The 23,068-nt window shown below is 34.8% G+C and overlaps 2 protein-coding genes across 4 annotated transcripts; both read right to left on the bottom strand.

Moving 5' to 3' along the window:
• Positions 1-416: 416 nt before the first annotated feature.
• Positions 417-14,420, bottom strand: LOC140813653 (mitotic spindle checkpoint protein MAD1). Of its 2 annotated transcripts, XM_073172274.1 has the most exons (16): positions 14,062-14,420; positions 13,639-13,738; positions 12,272-12,432; positions 8,160-8,357; positions 7,990-8,082; positions 7,535-7,651; positions 6,695-6,942; positions 6,051-6,222; positions 5,755-5,865; positions 5,465-5,668; positions 4,565-4,727; positions 3,686-3,776; positions 3,525-3,594; positions 1,547-1,675; positions 1,408-1,446; positions 417-703 (listed from the first exon to the last, which is right to left on the bottom strand). In XM_073172274.1, exons 1-16 carry the CDS (start codon positions 14,254-14,256, stop codon positions 614-616), a joined length of 2,181 nt encoding a protein of 726 aa, XP_073028375.1. In that variant the 5' UTR covers positions 14,257-14,420; the 3' UTR covers positions 417-613. The 2 variants fall into 2 exon arrangements, with proteins under 2 accessions (XP_073028375.1, XP_073028376.1); XM_073172275.1 differs by lacking the exon at positions 13,639-13,738.
• A 1,145-nt stretch (positions 14,421-15,565) lies between these two features.
• Positions 15,566-21,880, bottom strand: LOC140813908 (chloride channel protein CLC-c). 2 transcript variants are annotated; one of them, XM_073172721.1, is made up of 8 exons: positions 21,292-21,358; positions 20,535-20,583; positions 20,383-20,440; positions 19,434-19,611; positions 18,229-18,491; positions 17,298-17,567; positions 15,822-16,950; positions 15,566-15,757 (listed from the first exon to the last, which is right to left on the bottom strand). In XM_073172721.1, the coding sequence occupies exons 3-8, from the start codon at positions 20,394-20,396 to the stop codon at positions 15,668-15,670; spliced, it is 1,944 nt and encodes a 647-aa protein (XP_073028822.1). In that variant the 5' UTR covers positions 20,397-20,440; positions 20,535-20,583; positions 21,292-21,358; the 3' UTR covers positions 15,566-15,667. The 2 variants fall into 2 exon arrangements, with proteins under 2 accessions (XP_073028822.1, XP_073028821.1); XM_073172720.1 differs by having other exon boundaries at positions 20,383-20,583; positions 21,292-21,880.
• Between the last annotated feature and the right edge of the window lie 1,188 nt (positions 21,881-23,068).

Raw genomic sequence — 23,068 nt, 5'->3', positions numbered from 1 at the left:
TTTACGGAAGTTTCTTTTTTTTTTTTTTTCTATTGAACTAGGTAGATACAAATATATCGCGGGTTATTCAAACTATTCTATTTTTTTTTTAATTAAATAAGAGTTTGATTTGGTTAAATTACAATTAGATGTATGATTTTGTTAAAAATGCTTTGAGAAAATATTTCAAGTTTTTTAACTTGTTATTGGTTAAGCAGACTAGACCACCAGTCACCCGACAAGAAATAAACCAGTCCGAACATAATTTCTGTAGACGAGGGGAAAGGTCGCCTAGCTGGTTCGACTTTGCATTGGGCCATTTCATCCTCTACACCCTCGGTACCAAGCTCGATGCTAAGTTATCACGCCGACGAATTTGGGATCAAGCAATTTACACAGGCATATTGTCTGAATGCAAACATGATTCTACAAGGAAATTTTGTGCTTCAGGAAGAACAAAGCAAGTGCAAAGGGGATTTTATAATTATGTCTAACAATACAAAAGTGTTCTTAAATATACTTACAAGTAATGGGGTTCCCAGACATTAATAAACAAATATCTTACAATCAGTATTGTGATGCATCCATCAACATTGAGAAAGTGCTTGATCAAATGCAAATCGAGTGCCACATTTCATGAGAGAGTACGCTTATTGAAAGACTCCACTGTCAGATTCGAAATGAAAGCAGGAATTGAATTCATCTTCCGAATAAATATTTCAACCTGCAAAAATCACATCTGTCAAACACAAAACTAGACATGCGAATGAGATACCTTCAGCAGAGGTTCGAAACTGGAGATTGCAAGCAGTTCGAAGCATTATTTTTTAATTCTGCAGTTGATTTTTCACTTAAACACGGGAAATGTTCTATGCAGTTACTATTCTGATGTTCAATACCAAGATGACCCCAAGTAGCATGCAAAAAATCAAGAAATGACAGGGCTGTCGTAAAATAGAAGTCAGAAGAACAATATAACAAAGATGCATTTGCATAACAATAATCATAATAATCAATTTCCGTTACCCAAGCAATCTTCATCATAAGATATCGACGAGAATGCTTTTTACGGACAAAGAAAATTAAAAATGAAACCTGAATAAGCTCATTTTTTCCTGGGAATGCAATTGAATATTAGAGAACGCAGGGATGAAAATTTAAATAGCTACTACATTATTGATTTGCCTAAAGAAAACATTTAAGACATGATATCCTATTCAAAAAAATTAACTTCCATTGGTTATGCAAATTCAAACTAGGTGAACCAACAAGATCCTATTTCATTTAGCAATGTCCTTCCATCGCAGACAAGATTATGCCACTTCTAATTTAAAATTCAAAGCCCTTATTTTATAGAAAATGGTTGCAATCAAACCACTGATATGAAGAAATAAAATAAAGAAGCAACAAAAGATGTTTAGTTCAGACCTGCCGTGATATCTCAGGCTGCCTGGTGTATGCATTCACCTAGTATTTTGAATGATAAGAAGTTGGAAAAAACAAATAGTTCAGATTTTATCAAGTCAATCTCCACAATAACAGAGAGATACAACCACCACCCACTTACTATAAGTTTTGTGTTTCCAGATTCATATTCAAATTCAAGCTTCTCCTCGTCGCTCATAGCATAAATAGAATGAAGAACAAACCGCGTGACCGGTATGCCATCTGAACGCTGGTGGTCATCCATCACAATCTGAACCATTTTCGAAATATTATAGTCAAGATATTGGTAGATCTAATCTAAGAATCACTTTATTGCTAACTTTTTCAACCCTTCTACGGGTAGACTTGCACGCTCAAGCCTGTCACTCTCTCACGTTTGATCACACTTGTATTTGATTATATTTTCTGAATATAACTCACATAAGCCTAGCAAGCAAGAAGAATTACACTTGACAAATGGACAAACATGCATCTAGCAGGAATTAGGCTTGTTCTTATCCAAACAAAGCAGTTGACTTTGACAGGTGACGGTTCCAGACAAAGCAGTTGAGTTTGACAAGTGACGGTTACAAGAGCAGTTACTCGAGTTTGTCTGATATTGTTGCCTTGTATTTCGTTGATATTAGCCATGAGAAGTGTAGTATTCAAAGGATCAAATGGTCAAGAAGGGGGGAGGGGAAATTTAATGTCAACCTTTCCACATTTAAATTATCCGTCCAAATATATCATTATGAATTGGAACCGGGTTTTAAAAGTGAAAAATGAAACAAAATTTATGAAAACTTTTAACATTTTAATGTCAAATTAAAAGTTGCAAGTTAGTCCGAGTCATATCTTCGATTCTCACAAGGGCACTTTTGGAAAGAGCTTGGTCATCTTGGGAGATGAAAAGATACCTCTAAAAGCAAGGAAACGCGAACATTCATTTGGCCAGGGGTAGCATGATGAAGTATGAGCCTCACAATTGTGAAAGAATTCAATGTTATTTTAATCGTACAATATTATTTTAATCGATCAAAACAAGCCGAAAAAAATTTAGTTGGTTCAACTTTTTTCAATTAGCATTATGTAGTCATTTTTCAACATTGAATTTTCAATATACAGATTTGACTGATATTTGTTGACCTCTGACCTATTATATTGTCTTCATTCAAGACTATAAGTAAAAGGCACATCAAATCTATGAAGCAAAACTAAACAATTATTACATAAGTCAAACAATTTTACGTCACAAAATGAATAATTAGCTGCTTCGAAATGGAATTGAAAAGCATTGCACCTGGGAGACAGAAACAGTAAACCATATGGAAATGTTTTCCTTCAGTTAGATTCGTTTCAAATAAATGCCAAATAAGAGCCCAAAATAACATGATTGGAGTAACAACACAATAGGAGCATGGGAACTAAAGCCGTTTTGACGCTTATATACTGCCAACCGCTCATGACTTCATATATCTTTGCCCTTTTGCCATTTACAGTGTAAAATTCTTTGTCCCACAAAACATACCCTCGATTTTGAATTTGAATTCCCAACTTCAATTAAAGAGCTAAAAATTGCAGGGTTTCTCTTAAAGGGGCATCAGAGGTTCTTTTTTTTTGCTTTTCTTTTTTTGAATAAGGCATTACCATCAAATGTAGACCTTATTGACCTGGGGTGAAGTTAAACGAAGCAACCCCTTTTTGCCATGTGTGAACTGAAACAATGTGATCCATGTTTTGTGTCGCAGAGATGGCAGGTTGAAGTGTGGGGGATTTAGAAACTGCTATTCACTCTAAATCATATTTTTTAATCTTTTCCATCACTAAACGTATATGGACCAAGAATTTTTACCATTCCCCTTTTTTGATTTGGAAATAAGTGAAACTGGAAAGAGAAGTGGTACTGAAAATATTCATGGAAAAGAAAATGAAAAGTTTTATAATATAAAAACAAGTAGCACACAAGTCTGGAGAGAACAGATAATTGGTACTTAACTAGTGGGTTTTGAAATCATAAAATAATGTCTAGAGGTAGTCAATTCAACTGCCAAGAGAATAGAAATACTTGTAATAATAGTTTGAGAACCAAAACTAAGATTTTGGCATATGATAATTGATACCTTGTAGCCAAAAAGTTCACAGCACGCCCGCCTGAAAACAGAGATTCTGTCTGCAAAAACAGTCTTGTATCTGTTGCATCATATATTGCAGATGCCTAAGTTCCAAAAAAAAGGGAGTGGTATGTGTGACAGAGAACTCTGAGAAAGTATTCCACACTCACCTCTCCTCACGTTTTTCTAGAGTTGCAACTTGCTCTTTTAATTGTTTAATTTTCCCAGCAACATATGAATCAACAAGTGTACCAGCATCAGCTTCGCAGCACAATTTAACCAACAAAGCCATATCAACAGCCACCAGAAACAACGGAATTAGTTCACTAAGCATTTACCACAGTTCTCTTCATTTATGCAATGTTGTTGAGCAGATTGTAGAGTGGTTCTCATGACAAATTGCAATAGCAAGCTCTGATATATTCATCTTCTTACACATTAAGTTTGCTTCCCTTTTTACTAGAGAGGAAGGTTAGAATAAAAAGCTCCACCATAACACCAGTCTTCATCTATCTATTTTTAAAAAACAATTATTTGTAATATAATTTCCTGCGACTGAGTTTTCTTAGAGTTAACTTCAGCCAATCTCTCGAAGCTCAATATGTGTTTATGTTACATCACATAAATTATGCGAAGGTGGCACCACTAGTAATTAATTTTCCTCAGTGTGGCAAAAATAAAAATGGAAAAAATAAATTTCATGTCATACACTCATACTTGGTGGGATGTATATCCCATGGATCACTCTTTTCTTCCTATGAGGCGGAATTTTATAGCATGCTTGAAGTGAAATATCATACATCTGTAGTGTATTGGATGTCACGCAACAGATCTGATCGGGTAAAGGGTTCACAATCAAGAAACACACATACACCCCCCTTAGCGCACTTTTCAACTTGGTGCAGAGGAACAATAAAAGTAATAAACAACCTGACTGTGCTCTGTTATTACCAATACCATGATGATCCTAACAACAGAAATAAATATGCAAGTTGTTTTAAAAGAAAAAATATGCAAGGGTTTACAGTCTAAAACTTGATCTTTCTTACGTGACTGCTTTTTGAGTTCTTCAACAGCAAGTAACTTCTCCTTGGTCTTCTGCAACTCATTTTGCAGCGCCTCAATTGTCTGTTTTGCCTCACTGTCAACTGTTAGGGTGTTAACCATTCGTAGAACTTTTGTATTAGCAGAAGAAAAATCCCCATGTCCCAGCTGTAGAAGCAATAAGATTCATCATCATAAAGAAGAGCAATAGAAGTACCACTAGAGAATAAAGAATCATACCAGAAATAATTTATGGTTTCAGACAAGGAAAAAATAAACGAAAATATCAATCATTATCAGCTGCTATTTATAATTATCCATTTCATGGCAGTTCAGATAAAAGCACCCATATTATGAAATTTCAATTTCATGATTAGTTATCATTTCCTGGGGAACGTTTCGTAACTTGCTATGGTATAAGACCAGAAGAATAATTTAGCTGAGTCCGCAGAATTAAAAATCAAGCCAGTAAACAAGTAGAGAATAAAATAGCATAAAGAAGGAATAAATATAAAAAAAAATGAGGTTGGCTGTCATTGACCTAAAGAATATATTAAAGCTTCCAGGGTAATTAGTGGAGCTTACCACACATAGAAAGTTATTCCAGCTTTCTGCTATGCTCTTTTCCAGTGGACATCAGCTCAAATTCTCATTATTACAGTAAAATAAAAGAATATCTAATCCTCCCAACAAAAAAATAGTTTATGGCCATTTAGTTCAAAGTATCGAATTCTATTTGTTCTTCGCTGGTCAAACTATCAACTTTTTGGAATATGTGAGAACTTTCACGTTAATCACTGTCATGTTAAACTTTAGAAGCATGAGAATAGTAGACAATGGTGAAGATAGCAAGGATCACAAAAAATTGTTGGACAGAGTAGATTTTCCTTGAAACACACTCACACCTTGGACTCCAACAAAGATATCTCTGATCGAAGACGATCATCTTCTCTCTCTAACATCTTCAATCTTCTTGCTTCATTGGTTAACCTCTCATTCAGCAGCTTTATTTCATCATATTGACGGCTATTAATCTCCTTCAGTTCAACTAAATTTTTTTCTAGTTCGATGGAATAGTTTTCCTTCTTGGAAAGGGACATTTCAAGCTCCTGTCAACATGATAGATTGTTAATTATATAAACTGAGAAAGATAACAGGATGAGTTAGAAGCAAAGGAAGAATGGCACTCTATAACCTGAACAATAGTTCCACTGACTGATTCAGCTCCACCTTGAAGATTTGTGTGGTCTTTCAAACCACTGACAACATGTCTCAAGCGGTCTCTTTCCTCTGTAATTGAAGCAAGCTGCAACAGCCAAGTAGCTAAATCAATTAGCAGAATTAGTTGGCTTTGTGTACTAAAGGTACAAAATATTTTTCCAAGATAATCTCAAATTCCTCAGCAGTTATCCAGGTCAACATAAAAGAATCACAATTCATTTAAAAGCATCTAACGACCAGAACTCATTTAATGTAGTACTAAATACTAACCATGAACTCTAGCCTTTGGATTTCTGCTTTAAAGGACTCTGCCTTCACTGTTGCCATCATAGCATCAGTATCAGCTTGTTGTTTATCAAGTATTGAAGTATCAAGAGCCACTTGTATTTGTTTCATCCTTGCCTGGGCCTCACCTTCTCTAATCATGCTATCAACCACCTCCCTGCAATAGCGTTATAGTGCATTAAGAAAGTAAAAATTCAGACATGAAAATACACCAGAACAACATGAACAATCTGGCCCACCCCAAATGAAATCAGACGATAATCGTTAAAGTTCATGAGGCAAAACTACAGTTAATACAGCAAGAGGCACAGTTATTACATTTCTTTTCTCAAATTCATTTACTTTCAATCGGAGAAATAGAAGTTAGATAAATATATAGACATTAAATGATCCAGCAGTTTCGGTAGACATTCTTGATATTCGTAATAGCAGAAGTACCGGCAGTACATAAAAGTTGAATACATGACAGAAAAAAAGGGGGAGCGAGAGACAGAGAGAGAGAGAGAGAGAGAGAGAGAGGTTTACGTTTAAATAATGTCATAATTTTTAACTTATACAGCATCTAAGTAAAAACAGAAAAAGGATATATAACTAAGTATAAAAGAAAGGCTGACTAAGTAGTAGCATACTTCTGTAAAGCTGCAAACTTGAGAGGTATATCATCTGCAGATGATACACCAGGTATTTCCTTGATCACTGATTTCCATGTAGACAATTCATCCTCCAACTTCTTCATGCTCGACTGGAGATCAGCTAATTTAAGCAAGTCCATCTCTGTCCTCTCTCTGCGGTTCTTTTCTTCATGCAATTTTTCTTTCAACAACTCAATGTTATCATGAGAAGCTTTTATCTTTCTTGCTTCACGTACCTCAGACTCCTGATGACAGATTGAGCCAAGTTACAACAACGTAATGGATCGACATTATAATGGATGACTACAGTATGGAAATCTCTGGTCTAGGATAATAAGATATGCAAGAAATATAGGGTAGGGACTTTTAACTGATTGATTCTCGATTGAAGAAGCACCAAGAAAATGGTAGTCACTGCAATCATCATAAACCCCACGCACCAAATACTAATGCTGCGACTTTATTTATGTGAACTACCAGGTGGATGTAAATTTACAATGATTCCTAAGCTAAAAGTGTGTACCGCAATAATGTAGATGACGACTTACAAACAGGATACTTCTTCATTACGGAGGATATTTGCTAGTAGCTCACTCCCTAGTTTTTCTTGTTACTGAATGACCACCTCATCTAAATTACAAAATCTTGAACCACTATAAATGTGAGGCATTTAACATTATAGTCTGTAACATGCCCAATCACACATGGACTACATTATTTTTACGTCCGATTTCCATCTAAATTTTTCATGAATTGATGACCATAAGAAGCAAATACAAAACCTCTGGACCTAACAAGAAACATTCAAAAATTTACAATGCACAATACACGGCTTACATAGTTCCTTAGTTCATCTTGCAAATGTTTCACCAGTAAATCAGCATCCTTGGAAGGAGCTTCCAGACATGTTAAGGTGGATAACTTTTTTTCTACCGCCAATTTTTCCTGCATGCACTGTTAACAGTGGAAAAGAAATTGATTGCCTATCATAATGCAATAATTACACAGGATTCAATGAAGTACATGAACGTGAAAAAAAGAGATTGATAATTATTGTCCATTACATTGACAATAAGACAGGTACATTTTTATCCTTAACATGGACAAGAATGAACCCACTTTCATGCTTCATGCATACTGAAAATAGAGAAACACGAGAATATACTTCACCTCAACACACATTTAGCCACAAAGGTCAAAATTTCATGGTAAGCAAGCAAACAATATTTCAGGCTTAAATTCATCTGAACATAAAAAAATATATTACGACGAGAAATTAAAAAAAAAATTACCTCATCAAGTCGCTTCTTAAATTTTTCCAATTGTTCGTTCACTAGTGCTGACTCTTTTTCAGCATTTTCAGCTCTGCACTGCATTTTCTCAAGCTGAAAAAAATAATGAAATTTAAATACTAAATGACCATGAATAGCGTTATCCCGGTAAACAAAGTTGAAGTACCAACCTCAGCTCTTATTCTAGAAATGGAAAACTTCGATTCATTTCTCAGTTGTACAATCTCATTTTGAAGACGTCTTTTCTCCTTGTCAACGCTTCCAGCTAAAGCACTGAGCTTTCCATCTAAAATGCTTGCTTTTTCATCAGCTTTGGATGCAGACAACTCAGCTTTTTTGCGAAGATCCATCTCATTTCGGAACTTAACCTACAAAACCAAATACAACAGAACAGGTGCAAACAGGAAAATGGTAAGAAGAACCAGATGGTAAGGAAATGGTGTTTAAAAACTATTTAAGTGAAATAAACACAGTAGTAAAAAAGTTGAAAGAAAAGCTGAAACACAGACAAATAATAAGGTTAGAGAATTCACATATGTAAGATCACAGAAATAGAATTTATGAGAGGCTCGTAGGGAAGGGTAGAAATTGAAGTAAAAAATCATTATACTACAATTGGACAGAGACAACTATTAATGACTACAACGTGAATCTTAAAAACTTAACAGCTCATAGGTTCTATAATGCAGTAGTCCACTGGGGGAAAGAGAGTGTTTACTACAGCAGTTCAAAGCAGTCAAATTGCAGCAATCATAGAGTTCCAGAATAGTTGAGGGCACAATAAAGCAATAGCACTTTAGAAATAGTTCTCATCCAAATTATTGAAAATATATACAAATTTGAAGCATGGCAATCTATGTTCATGCTTCAAGAGAACCAAATAGATAGAGCTGCCAGACAGGCTTCCAGCCGGCCTCGGCCCGTGGCCTGCCCCGCCAACTAGGCAGGTTGGAAAAACCTAAATCCAAACCAACCCCCCACATATTACGGGTTAGGCAAGCCAATCCCGACAAAAAAAAATTAGTAAAAAATAAAAAAAATTGGAATTGTTTTTAAAAAAACACACATAATCAATTGTAAATAATATACTAATTTCAAAATTCATCATCCATACATAAATTATAATAAATAATACAATTCTTTCAAAATCAACAAGGTTCTAAAAGTTCTAAAAGTCGCTAAACGTTGGTCTAGCAGTAGGTACTAGTCGTATGCTAGACCAGTGTCTAGCGGCTAGGCAGGGACATGACACAAGTAATAAATCTGTTATTGATGATAAAAAAAATAAGAAATATGTTTAATATATTAGTTATTGGGGATTAGGCCAATTTAAAAATTAATGGGTTTGTCCATTAATTGGCCCAAAATTTAAAAAAAATATTGATATTTTTCATTTTTCTCTTGTCCTAACCACAACTTATTAATGTCATTTTCATTCATTTCTTCTCCTTCCTTTCTCACATTTTCATTGTTCATCATGCCTAGAATCTCATCGGCTATAGAAATTATGGAAGACCGTCGTCGTCGAAATCTTCGTTGTTCTCAGTCAACTTGACTGACCCAGCCGAAAATACAGCCAGAGTCCTACCACCCCAAGGCCGACTAGCACCTTTTCGGTGCGCCGCTCTAGACGGCCGCATAGGTGCAATATAGAATACTGAAAATTAATCAATTATACATAAACTATTATAAATAATATAAATATTTCAAAACTTATCTACCATAAATAAATCGTTTCAAATAATATAAATCTTTCAAAACTTGTCAACAACACATAAAATATAAGAAATAATAATTATAATATAATTTATAAAAAAAAATTGGCGGACCGCCGAAATCACAACCCAACCCGCCCTTTTTAGTGACGGGACGGGTTGGCCCGATGGGCCAAATCCGAATTGATGGCTCTACCAATAGAACCTCAAATTTAATTCACATGGAACACATGTGAGTACATTTGGATTGAAAAGGTTAACGAAAATGCAGGCAATTAAAGTTGGGTAATCCAAATGCCAGCTAGAAACTGTCCATTCGTACATGACAATTTGAGAACTGGTCTTGAAATGATTCGGTTAGGTTTTGATGTTGTGGATACCCAAAATACATCATTATTTCCTCAGTCCAATAATATATCATTTGTCTTGATTCTGAACTAAATATGTATTACGTAATGTTCGAGTAAAGTAATATAAAAAATTATATGAATATTCCATATCAAAGAAAGACCCTTGAGAAATAAATTTTGGGGAAAATGCACATTAATTCAAAAGTCAGATGGTGCATCAAAAATAAGTACAACATTCAAGTTCAAGTCAGATGATTACAATTTGTTTTCTCCAATTGGTAGTCAGACCTTTAAAGGAGGATCATCTGTGGCTGGTGGTACTGGAGTTAATGACATGCATTGGAATAGAGGGTTTCATCCATCAAGAGTTAAAAAACTCAAAAGGACACTTAAGAGCGCCCCTAATCAGTTGGTTCTCCATTGTCATATTAGAACTAATCTCAGATAGAAAATGAATATATCTATTTTCATGCAAACCATTAGGATATCAGATGTGGCTCATGCCGATGTAGACATTATATAGAAATTATGTATGTACTTGTAGATACCCCGTATTTCCTTACAAAATGTGGTTTAAGTATTTCAGGAGATTCAAAGCATAAGTAGGTAAGAAGTTCTAACTATAAAGAGACCAAATCCAAAATTATCATTTGCTGAGAGATTATTGCAAGCACCAAGTCTGAGATGTATGCATACTTGCCACTGGGACAGAGTAAAACAGAATAAAATGATAGCGAGGTGCACCAATTGATCAGGCTAATCCAGATATCACCACACTCAATCCGATAGCTAGCAGACAACATATTAGTATTGTAGGAGAAAAGGTGGCAATTTCAAAATTCAAGGCAATGCAAGGTTCAACAAACATACTATTATGCAATCGTCAGTGATTTTACTGCTTCATGTACAAACAAATGAAATTTAGTCTCTGAAAAACAAACCAAGAAAACAGTAAAATCTTACTATGTCCTCACTTTCTCTCAGCCATCACAGAAAGTGAGAGTCAGATAAAGACAAATATAAACTGCTCAACCTACATTGACCCACAAAATGTGAGCTTAGGGGTCCACTGGCACAGCCATAGAACTAACTTGAAAATCGCAAGAACTGGCAGGGCCAAAAAATTGGCAAAACCGTCCAAACCATGTAATGCACACACTAGGTTATCTCAGACACGAACTCATAAGAATGCGCTGATCGTGAGCAATATCTCAATGTTACGCGGCCTAGGAATTTCATCCTCAAAAGCTTAAAATGTAATTTCCATGTTAAATCAACAAATTACCATTCGGTGGACCAATTTGGGAGACCAAAAACAGCTCATTCTTGTTTTCTAATTCTCCAAAACCAAGAACAGGTATATGGTTCTATTTGGAAGCACCTATTTCTGGAGAAACAATAAATAGAAACAAGGTCCCCCTGTTTCAGTTTTGTTTTCTTAATTTTTAATTTTAATTTTAATTTTTTACTAACTAGAACCTCGTTTTTACCTTTTCCCTTTAGGCCTTAATCAATATTTCACCCAATTCACCCTACTTCATCTATTCCACATTCACTTCTCATTATATCTGTAATCTATCATCTAAATGTAAATAATAAATCAGAAGTGTTTGCATTTTTTAAATTTCTATTTGTGTATTTTATAATTAAACTTTATATTTCTAGATAAATATGTTTCCAATTATACTTTTACACTTCTAAAAACATTTTTATTAATACAAATTTAACCATTTTACTCAAATGTATGATAAATCGTATTTACTTATTTAAAAAATCACATACATAAAAAAAATAGAACACTGGTACACTACTCAATACTGTAAGTTTAAATAATTTCAGTGACAAAAAACAGATAGAGAATTCCTCCCAAATATAGACTTGATAAGAGTTTCTAAAATACAATTTTCGATCCAAAAAAGACAACACTTCTTGGATTGTTTCTAAAAAAACTGTTAGCGCAATAACCAGATGCGTGTTTCATTTCTCCTTCATTGGCACATGAGCACATGAGGCCCCTATTGCTACCATCAATAATTACGGAATCATCTCTAGTCTCTACGTATGCTAGACTAATGAAAAAAACAAGACATAAAAACACAGAGTACTGAAACAACTCGTGAAATCAAATGATCCCTCAGTTTGCCTGATGTCACAGCTCAAAAATCCAATGGCACAAAAAATACAGCATTAGACTTAAATCACAATAAATTGCCGCACCTCAAGTTCACTAAAGGATTGTAATTGTTTTTTGAGCTGTTCTTGAGAAAAATCAACCTCCTTTCTCAGATGCTCTTGCAACATCAGCTCACGTCCTTTAGCTGCAGCCAGTTCTTGCTCCATATTACATAGTTGATCTCGTAACTTCTTTCTCTCAGCTTCTAAATAATTCAAACTAAAATTAAATTAAACATCACTACCTTCATTCACAATATCATTTTAGACATATCATCAAAAAAATTCAAAAATAGGGCATGGGCATGTTAATGCTTGAAATAGATCATGAACAAATATACTGGAGTGCATGATGAAAGATAAAGAAGCAAATAGATCAAATACATCTAAATAAACTATCTAGAATTGTCTTTAGTGGTAAAAAAAATTTTGTTTTCCTTTGAACTGTGAGATCGTGGGTGATGACATTGAATGAGTTTTTCAGTTATATGAATAAGTAATTTATCTCCATAAGAACTTTAACTATACAGAGTTCCCTCATTCCAATTCATGGAAATATTTAAACACGGGGAAAACTTAGAGATTGAAAATAAAAAAATTTAAACCTGGCACTTCAATTGTTCAACATAATCAGTTAAGAAGCTGACAAAAGACATCAATGTAAAACCAGTAAAAAAAATGGTTCAAGAGTGGTGGAGAGAAAACACTCAAAGCATCAGAGAAGCAAAGATCAAAATTTACAGATGCTATATTCTTCATGTTACAAGAGAATGAGAACCAGAGACCCCAAACAGGTAATCACCATAAGAAGAAGTTGGCTGGATAAAAATATCTATTTTCAATAGTTGATTGTGTGCATGTGATACAGTTTAGATATTATAATTTTGTTAGTTACGTTATTCATTAACAAAAGTATAAACAATTTGTATAGGTATACTTGTTATATTATATTACATGAGGGAGCCTAGTGCTAGATTAACTAATTTTGGGGTCATAGTGTAGTTTTTCCTTTCTAAACAACCATTGTGATATCTGTTAGTGTTCCACTCTAGAATTTTAGGTTAGTATGAATCCCATTATCAATTCCAATATAACTACCGGATCCTTAATAAGCATAGCTGTTCAAGCCACGCCAAAAACTTAATAATTTCTAATCACTACATTCTCAATTATCAAAAGCAACAGGGACTAATAATTCTCTGAAGAGGAACAACTTTTTAATGATACGAGTCCATAAATGACTGACTGGAGGCATAAAGCTGAGAGAGTAGTGGAAAGTGATGAGTACAGAGATAATGGAGAAAAAGTAAAAGGACAAGGAACTTGAAACATCTTATCGTTGTTTTGTTCTCCAGTTGTGCATGTTATCATGGATCTTAAAGAGGTGCAGAAATATATAAGCCCAATCTCACCAGTTTTTCTGAAACCATCATTCAATGCTTCAAATTTAGTTTGGTAATCACCAGCTTGTTTTTCTGCACTGCTCAAGGCATCAAAAAATTCTGATTTAACCTACAAGAACAAATTGCTACAGCCATGAAATTGTCAATCAAAGTTCCTCAAGCAAATTCATTAAAAGAAAAGGAAGAGTGGCCCCCAAAAAAGTGCATGAGAAATCGAGCCAGTCCTTCATGCCCACAGTACCAACCCCAGAGCGGTGTAACAAGTCAATTACCCGCAGAAACAAACCAACGGAGAAAAAAAAAACTCGCGCGGGAGCCAACAAATACTGAATTCATAAATACACAATATGAAATATTACCAACATATCAGATAGAGATAACTCTGCATAAAAAGGAGAGCAATTGAATCGGAAAAAAGAACTGAGCTTATACCATCTGACGGCATTGGTAAGTACAGAGCATTTGATCGGATGTAATGGGGATTGAGTGGTCGTGAGAATGTTCCGGCTCCAGCAGATCCTCGAAAATCACCAGCTGCCTGTTGGAAGTAGGGCTCATTTCAGCACGGTCTTCCGGCAGCAGCGCTTCCGCCCTCCGCTTCCGCGGCGGTGGAGTTCTGAGAATCATCTTATGTATTTCAAGGAATTTCGACGACACCTGGAATGATTACAAAAATAGGGTTCCAATCTTTGTGAGATTGCTTTGATTAAGGATGAATTTGAAATGAGAGGCGCCAACCAAAGTACATTAGCTAGCTCTTTGTGTGTGCGCCACCCCAAGCTGAGGGAGCCTTGCTCATATGAATTAATAACGTTTCCGAATATATCTTTAATAATTTTTTTAATTGACAGACATCAAACTTGAGCTCAAATCCAAATATTTACTGAATAAATTTTGAAATTTAAGTTGGAAAAAACAATCGAACTTGAACAAATATAGTTTATTTTTTATTTCAATTTGGGTCGATATATAATTTTGAAAAATAATATCTCGATCTATATCAATAATAAAAAAAATAATAATTTTGATATAAAAAATAAAAAAAATTCATAGATCGAGTTGAATAAAAGATTTATCTCAAAAAAATGACATATGAAACAGTCTCATGAGAGTTTGTATATATTCCGGATTCATCTATACCACTTACCATAGTTGATTGTGTGCATGTGATACAATTTAGGCATTATAATTTTGTTAATTATGTTATTTATTGACAAAAGTATAAACAATCAGTATATATGTATTTATATTATATTACAATATATGAGAGGCATAAAATAACTAATTTTGAGGTCATTGTTTAATTTTTTATAAACAAAAAATACATATTTTAATCTTCATTTAATAAAAAAATATAATAAAAACATATTTTAGTAAAATTAAATTTATATGTGATTATCATATCTCAATAAAACATTCATTTATATTTATATATCCTTTTAAATTTTTCAATTATCGCTATTGAGAAGCACATTATAGTATTTGTATGCTTCTAGCCGGAATCTTATTAAAAATGGGTCTAACATAAAAAAAAAAATATTATAAAATACTTTGGTTTTTATTTTTCGATATGATCTCTATGAATTTAACAAAAATATTTTTAATTCAGATCTGCATTGCGTGATAAACAACGTCAATTATTAATAATAAAATGCGACCTACATATTTTTTTACTATTAAAATATGTAAAATTTGATTGAAATTAGGACCAACAACATTAACCACCTCATCATTTAGTGATTTTTTATATTTAAAAAGATAAAATATTTAAATACATTATTAATTTAGGCAAAGATTTAAGACAATTCAACATTCTGCAACCCAATTTGCCAACGAATTGATCATTCATGGGATTGTAACAGATTAAAAAAAAAAAAAGTTTCATAGTAATATATTCAGTAATGAGTATGATGTACATTGAATCTTTTGATGAATGTGAAAGTTGAGAATAGACTGATTTCACAAGTAAAGCCTCGGAACTTGCAGGTCAATCCCTTCTCACTCACATAAAGAATCAAAAGCCAAGCAGTTACCATGGCTACTTGTGAGGAATAAGTTGAGGGTAGAGTCCCAGAACATGCTCAGGCATCAAGTCGTGCCTCGTCAAAATCCCAACGATCGGAGGCCGCTGCAAATACAGATATGTTAAAGAAGTTAGAGAAGAAAAATCATTAAAAGTTTGTGTCACTTACCCCTGGTTTCTTTGGGACAACACACAGGTGTCTGAGGCCGAGTTCTCGAAAGAGAACAGCAGCTTTGGCTAGAGACATGGTCTCCACTACTGTGTATGGAGATGTATTAGTGATTGGATGGAGATCAACATACATCTCCATTTCCTCTTCACTGAGTTCTAAATCCTCAACTTTAAGCCCTTTTCCTGATCCAGCCTTGGCGAAATCAAACGCGCGAAAAGTTCTAAGGATTTCTGAACCGGACAAGATCTTGCTCTTAGTGAATTTCTTTCTTTTGAGTAGAACAAGTAGATGGGACCTCAAAACCAGCCCACATAGTTCTGGTGCATCGCAGAATGGGGGGCCGTCGATCACAGGAAAGGCATTGTGCCCAGTCATTTCTAGAGCATGGTGAATATTACCCACCTTTTCAACACCAGAAAATGCTATCAATGGACCAGAACAAACATCACCAGCAACTAAATGTCTCATGTATGGTTCAGCATGAGCTTCCATATAAGGTAAACCTTTCAGTTTCAAGATTTGGTCGTACACACCCTTATTGAAACTATCAGCCACAGTTTTTGAAATGAGAAGAACAAGCATCACTAACGGTAGCATTAATAGATCATTGGTGAGCTCCAAGAGTATCACACAAATAGACACTGTCATTCTCATCGTGCCACCAAGGAAAGAAGCAGCTCCAAGTATCGCGAAGAGCCCAACATCAAGATTTGACACTGATCCCAAGAGTCTTCCTACGAGACGGCCATAGGAGGCACCAGCAAGGATGACAGGAATAAAGAGCCCAGAAGGGATAGCAATACCGTAAGTAGCAATCCCAAGGCAGTATGTACCAATAAAGAATATAAACAGTGAGGATATCTGAAATTCCTTCTTGCTTCCAGAACTAAACAGGTTGCGGATGGCATCATCGTTGGTGTTAAAGAAAAGGGAAGTAAGATCATTGTAGTATCCGGGCTGACATTGGAAGCTTTTGTAGTTGCCAGAACGGCTTATCGTGGGGCACTCTTCTTGCAAGCCACTAGGGCATGGGGTGCACGGAACAATCCAAGGAAGGCCAAAGGCACAACAAGAGGTTAAAAGGGATATAGACATGACAAGTAGGATCTTGAATGTAGGGCCTTTCCTGCATGTAATTGTTGAATAAGGTAGAAGATTGATAAATATCCTGTGACAGTATAAATCAATTATTCAAAAATAAATGCAGTAATACACAAAATGATAACAGATGATCTATAGAATATGGTATCAAATTGTAATGACAACAGATAAAACAAACACAAGTCAGCATGGGTGTATTAAATTTCAAGTTTATGCATAATTTCCCTTTCGGTAAACCTTGAGCATAATTCATTCACCAATGTAAGACAGGAAATGGTTGTTATTAGTTAGATCTTTTTGGTTATCAAAATAAATAGATTTTCTTGCTTATCAGTATATTAGTGCTAAGAGAAGAGAGGTAAACTTGCATACTCGTTGATGAAGCTATAAGTTCTCAAGACCTTGTCCACAAGATAATTGTAAATGCTGCCAAAAATGCCTCCAAGAACCCCAATGAATATAACCGCAAGAAGATCTGGGGTGTTATAAGCAGGGATCTCGGAATTTACATCAAACATAATTAAACCTCCTTGTCCAAACAGTCCACATTTACCACTGCGACAAAATTGTGTGAGAGATCTCAGCACCACCGCAACAACGGCAGTTGTGAAGAAGGTCCTCCAAAGAAGAGTACTCCGCCACCTAAAACCATAAAATATGAGTTCATAACTTGGTAGAATCAAAGAAATTTGAGCAAAAACCTGTTTATGTAAATTTAGCTTAAGAAAACAATCAATTTTCTTCAAAACATCATTGATGTCATTATTCAGCGAGGCAATACAATTGAGTGCTCTTTTAGATCATTCTCAAAACAAAGACATACCCCATGACAAAAATGGTTCGCAGCAACATTTTCTAACAGCAGCTGCTTTAAAGGTTCGCTCCAGCTGCTGCTATTTCTTGTATCTACTTGTTTTAGAATAAAGATTTTTTCTTGAGCAATATCTTATTCACATGTAACTGAGTAAAGAGGCTCAGATGAGTAGCAAATACGCAGTACCCACATCAGGTTCGCAAGGAGGGCCACAAAAAAGTGAAATATTATTTCATTTGTTTTTGTTAAATTCCATTGTATCATGACCCAAACTTCAAGGTTTTAGATTCAATTGTTTTATTGTTATGATTTATTTTTTTAGCAGGGGGAAAAATGGAAGCAACCAGCATAGAAAATAACCTTGATCATACATTTCCGTAATACAAAAATGTCATTCACTTTATCGATAGAGTATATATATTCAGCATAGTTCAAAGCCATAATTGAAAGAATAAGACTTGCATGAAGAGTCAGGGAGAGGATGGATACCACGATGCTGCTTCTTCAAGAGCAAAAAGAACACCTCCAACTGGGGCACGGAAAGCAGCAGCCACACCAGCAGCTGCCCCACAAGTAATCAAATCCCTTCGATCTCGATCATTTTTGAAGTATCTGAGCCATTTCAAAGTCAGATGATATTTGCGAGACCCTCCCTGTCCAAGAAAGTTTGCTATACATGCACCAGTATGAACCATTGGTCCTTCCTTACCAACAACAAAGCCAGCGGAAACTCCAAGAATAGAACCAAAAATCTACAAAAAGTTCGAATTCATCTTGCTTTATTAATGAAAAATCAAAGCCTTATAAGTGAGGCAAGGCAAGCAAGTTCTAACAAGAACATGCAAATCAAAATTCAGTTCTATTTGTGTATTTATCCAAAACATTTGCTTCAAACCTATGTAGCACAAATATTATCGGCATGGCAAAATTTGTGTCGTTGATATTTTGTAGGTTTGACCAGCCTAAGTCTCGAACACGGCGGGGATACGTTTTGACGAAATTGCACATTTAAAAGTTTTAGGGGTTAAATTACAAAAATGGAATCGAACTTGCCTGCTTTGACCTAGCCAGCCTCGCGACCCTAGTCTCGCATTGACAATGAAACCTAGCCGCCCGACACTGGGCAGCCACGAACCCTAGCCGAGCGCGACTCTAACTAGCGAACCCTAGCAGCACGCGTGGCTCCAGAGGCGAACCCTAGCCAGCGCGCGCGACTCTAGCCAGTGAACTAGACCTAGCCTCACGACCCTAGCCAGCCATGAACCCTAGCCACGTTCCCTAGGTGCGTTGAACCCTAAACCTGCATTTCAATCTTACAGCTCCATAACATCCTCTATAATTTTTAATACTAAATTTATATATATTTTTTAATCATTGTTGTATCTCAGCCGTATCGTGTCAGATATTTTCAAAATTTGTCATATCGTCGTATCCGTGTCGTATTCGATACGATACCCATACTCTTATCCATGCAAGATAGCTTCAAACAATTAGTTTAACACGAACATCTCTAAAATTGACACGACTTTTGTGCACGGAGAAAATGTTGGCAGTTATTAGCTCATATATTCAGTTAGACACGTGAAGACCTCTCTTAGAAGTAACAAATTCCCTTGGTAAGAGAGATTGATACATGATGTTTGGAAATTGCACGATTTTAAAGAAAAGTATCGCAAACAGAAAGTCCTACAAACCTTTACAAGTAGGGTACTTGGAGCCAAAATGGAATGAGCATCTATGCCATTAAGATAAGCTTTCACCTCCGGGATTCCAGAACCAGCAGCTGCCGGGGCAATAAAGGCACATAGTGCTGCAGCACAAATTGCCAAAATCAAATTCAAACCGGCATATGTTGCAAATGCTGGTAAAGGCCTGCGTTAGAATAAAAATTCTTTGTTCTTATTGAATTAGCAGCAGATGAATCAATCATTAATTTCAACAATATACAGATCAAAGAAAATCCTTCTGCCGTGTTAACTGTGTTTTCATCCTCAAACTTCATGAGAATAAAGGTACAAGAAACCTAAATAGAACTGTCCAAAAGCGTTTCAGAACATTCTTCAAATAATCTGCTAAAATTTTAAAGAAGTACATTTTTAAGAACACCTTCTCAGCATAAACAATTGGTCAATCATGTATCCCCTATTAGTGCGTGGCAAGAAAAGGAACAACATATATTAGAAGGGAATAGTCCAAAATTGCCACGAAAGAAAACAACACCATTAAATATTTGTAATAAAAGGAAAACCAATTATATATAGTTTTGATAAGGTGCAGATGTCCGATTAAGGAACTTTTCCAAAGAAAAATCAAACCTTCTTTCCACAATTGCCAAATTTGCAAATGTATCCACCATGATGTTACCTTCTTTGACAATATGAGAGAACATTACATGTTAAAGATCAGCTTCATTCTTGATGTGGATCTCAGCCTCATTTTTGGTCGTTTTGTGTCATAGTCCATGTTAAACATCTATCATTACCTTAAGAGCAGGCTCGACATATCAGATAGAAGACTCCTAAAAAAACATTTTAGATAGAAGATTGTGGCGACGATATATTTACTAGAATCAGCACAGTACAACTAATCAGCAAATTTATTTCATTTATGTAATTCTAAAAAACAAGTACGAGTGGAGCTTACTGATTCTTGAGCATCAAATTATTGGCAACTTGAAGCTTAAAACCAGCAACGTTTTCAACTGTGAGATTATTGAAGAAACCAACAAGACCAGTGAGTAGTCCGATGAGAAGAGCAAGTGTCCATTTAAGAAAAATATACTGAAAAATTTCAACCCTTTTCCTAGATCTCCAATCCTGCTTAATGAGTTCATTTTCAATAATCCTGCAAAATAGTAGCAATAAATTGAATCAGAGGTTATTTTATTTTCTTTACAAAACAAACAAGCTCATGAGAATGAAGGACTATAGAACTAGTAGTTTTAGGCTAGTTTTAGGCTTGCCTATGAATCTATAAACCGTGCATTACTAAAATGTAAATGTTGCACAAAAGTACTAAATTCCAAATGAGAAGTGAAATCGAATGCATTGACCTCTTCAAGTCCTACCAACCCAGAGAACCAAGATTTTCGAACTTAATTGTTGCTTATACATATATGGAATGAATAGAATCCCACGTGTGTTTAATTTGTTATACCTCTATAGAAGAATCCTTTTCGACAGTACTTCCCCCCCGGTGGCGGAACCGTCGGGAAGGAGCAACTTCCCTCACCTCATATAGAAAAAAATGAATCTACTTCTAATTTTTCTAAAAGATACATGCTTCGTCTCCCAAAACACATTAAATGGACACCTAAGTCTTAATTGGTACCATCCTTGTTTGCCCTTCTGTGGCTCTAACGAAGTTCATGAATTAAAAGAAGAAGTTATCAAGATCTCGGAAATTATCTTACAATACACACATGTATGAGTCCAAGATTAAGCTTTTTGAGTAATCAGTGAGTTTCAAACATGTTCAAATAATAAAATAACTTGACACAACAAATAATCCTTAAAGTATTTTTCGGTGAGACACAGAAACATTGAATCATACTCATAATCCAGGCTTTCAATTGGATAAACTTTGGCGCCAACAACGGCAATCTGGGAAGTGGTGTTGATTCTGCTGTTCAAACCCAGCAACGGCCCCGACACGTCTCCTTCCCACGACGCGTCGCTTTCTCTTCTGTCGAATGACATTCTCTCCCCACGATTCTCGATGTCCCCTCCTCCAGATTGGATAAAACCATCATCATCATCACGATGAAGAGCCATATATCAATCAAATCCCAGAAAAATAAAATGATCAAAACAAGACAACGAAATTTTTCTCAATCCAATCTCCGGGTCACGACCAAGTGATCAACATATACACAAAGACACGATCTTTTCCTAGCCCCAAGGCCAATGCTTCACGTGAAGATACGGGTGAAAATTCAAGTTTATCCGAAAGAAAAACGGAAACTTTGAATTTGTTTCATGTGATGATAATAATTGTGGTGGCACCCGATATGGTTATACTAGTTGGTCAAAATGTTGTGCTGGTTTTGAATCGGATTCGCCTAGATAATGACTCTGGAGATAACTGCGTCGACGACGGAGGTGATCATGGGAAGCAAAACTCTGTTTATCTTTAGTAACTGTCTTATTTATAGAATAGATTTCGTTAAATCTCGCATCCAACTCGTCAAAAAATGGTACTTTTAATATCGAAATATTGATTTGACGGCAAATATGAGTCGGATTGACCCGTTTCACAGATATATTATTTTCAGCTCGTCCGACACCAAATTCATAAATTTAAGATTCAATAATATCTTATATCTATCGCGAGTTCCTAAATTTGAGATGGGCACTCCGGTATGAAACTCGGATGATTTAATAAAAAGAATAAAGAAGAGAATTATGGGGGAAAAGAAAAAGAAAAAGAAAAAGAGAAAGATGATGTTGGAAAAATACAAATGAGAATGTGAATTTGCAGAATAAGGCAAGGTGCTGCTTTGGAGTTGCGTCAATCTCAATCTCTTGTTGCTTGGTTAACTTCTAAAGATAGAGGTATACAGTGCTAGAAATTAATCTAATTTAAAATGAATTTAATATAAATAAAATTAAAAGATAATTATAATATTGTGAATACAAATTTTATATTATAGATTAAAACAAAAATTTGTGTGAGACGGTCTCATAGGTCGTACTTTGTGAGACGGATATCTTATTTGGGTCATTCATGAAAAAGTATTACCATTTATGCTAAGAGTATTACTTTTTATTGTGAATATTGGTGAGGTTGACTCGTCAAACATATAAAGATTCGTGAGACCGTCTCACAAGAGACCTATTAAATAGTTTTGGTGACATTATATGTTTTTTATAAACTAGAAATATATATTTTCTCAAATTACAAAATGTTTTGTTTTTATTTAATAAAAATTATCATTAAACTTGTGTACCTTAGCATCTAATATGTATTATATCAAATCCTAATCAAATATTTATTTATTTATATCTATATTTTTGAATTTTTAAATTAAATAATCATTCACTCATGACTTAAAAATTATTATAAATTTGTTTAAAAAATTTATATTTTAATATAATCTCTCAAAATTTAAAATAATAATAATTTAATATAAAAAAATTAAAACATGTGAAAGGACACTAGTATTTGTGAAAATAAATAAATTGTGTTTGTTACATAATTCGGCCTCATCATATCCGAAGATAGATTAGATTTGATTTGATAGATAATAAATCTTATTAAATATCGTTGATTTAATTTTGAGTATCAAAGTAGGAATGATACGCAAACTCGACTTGGTTCAATACCAAAA

The sequence above is a fragment of the Primulina eburnea genome, chromosome 15 (assembly GCF_022965805.1).
Source record: "Primulina eburnea isolate SZY01 chromosome 15, ASM2296580v1, whole genome shotgun sequence".
Taxonomy (NCBI): domain Eukaryota; kingdom Viridiplantae; phylum Streptophyta; class Magnoliopsida; order Lamiales; family Gesneriaceae; genus Primulina; species Primulina eburnea.
Note: the sequence above shows the minus strand (reverse complement) of the source record. Positions and strands in the feature narration are given on the sequence as shown.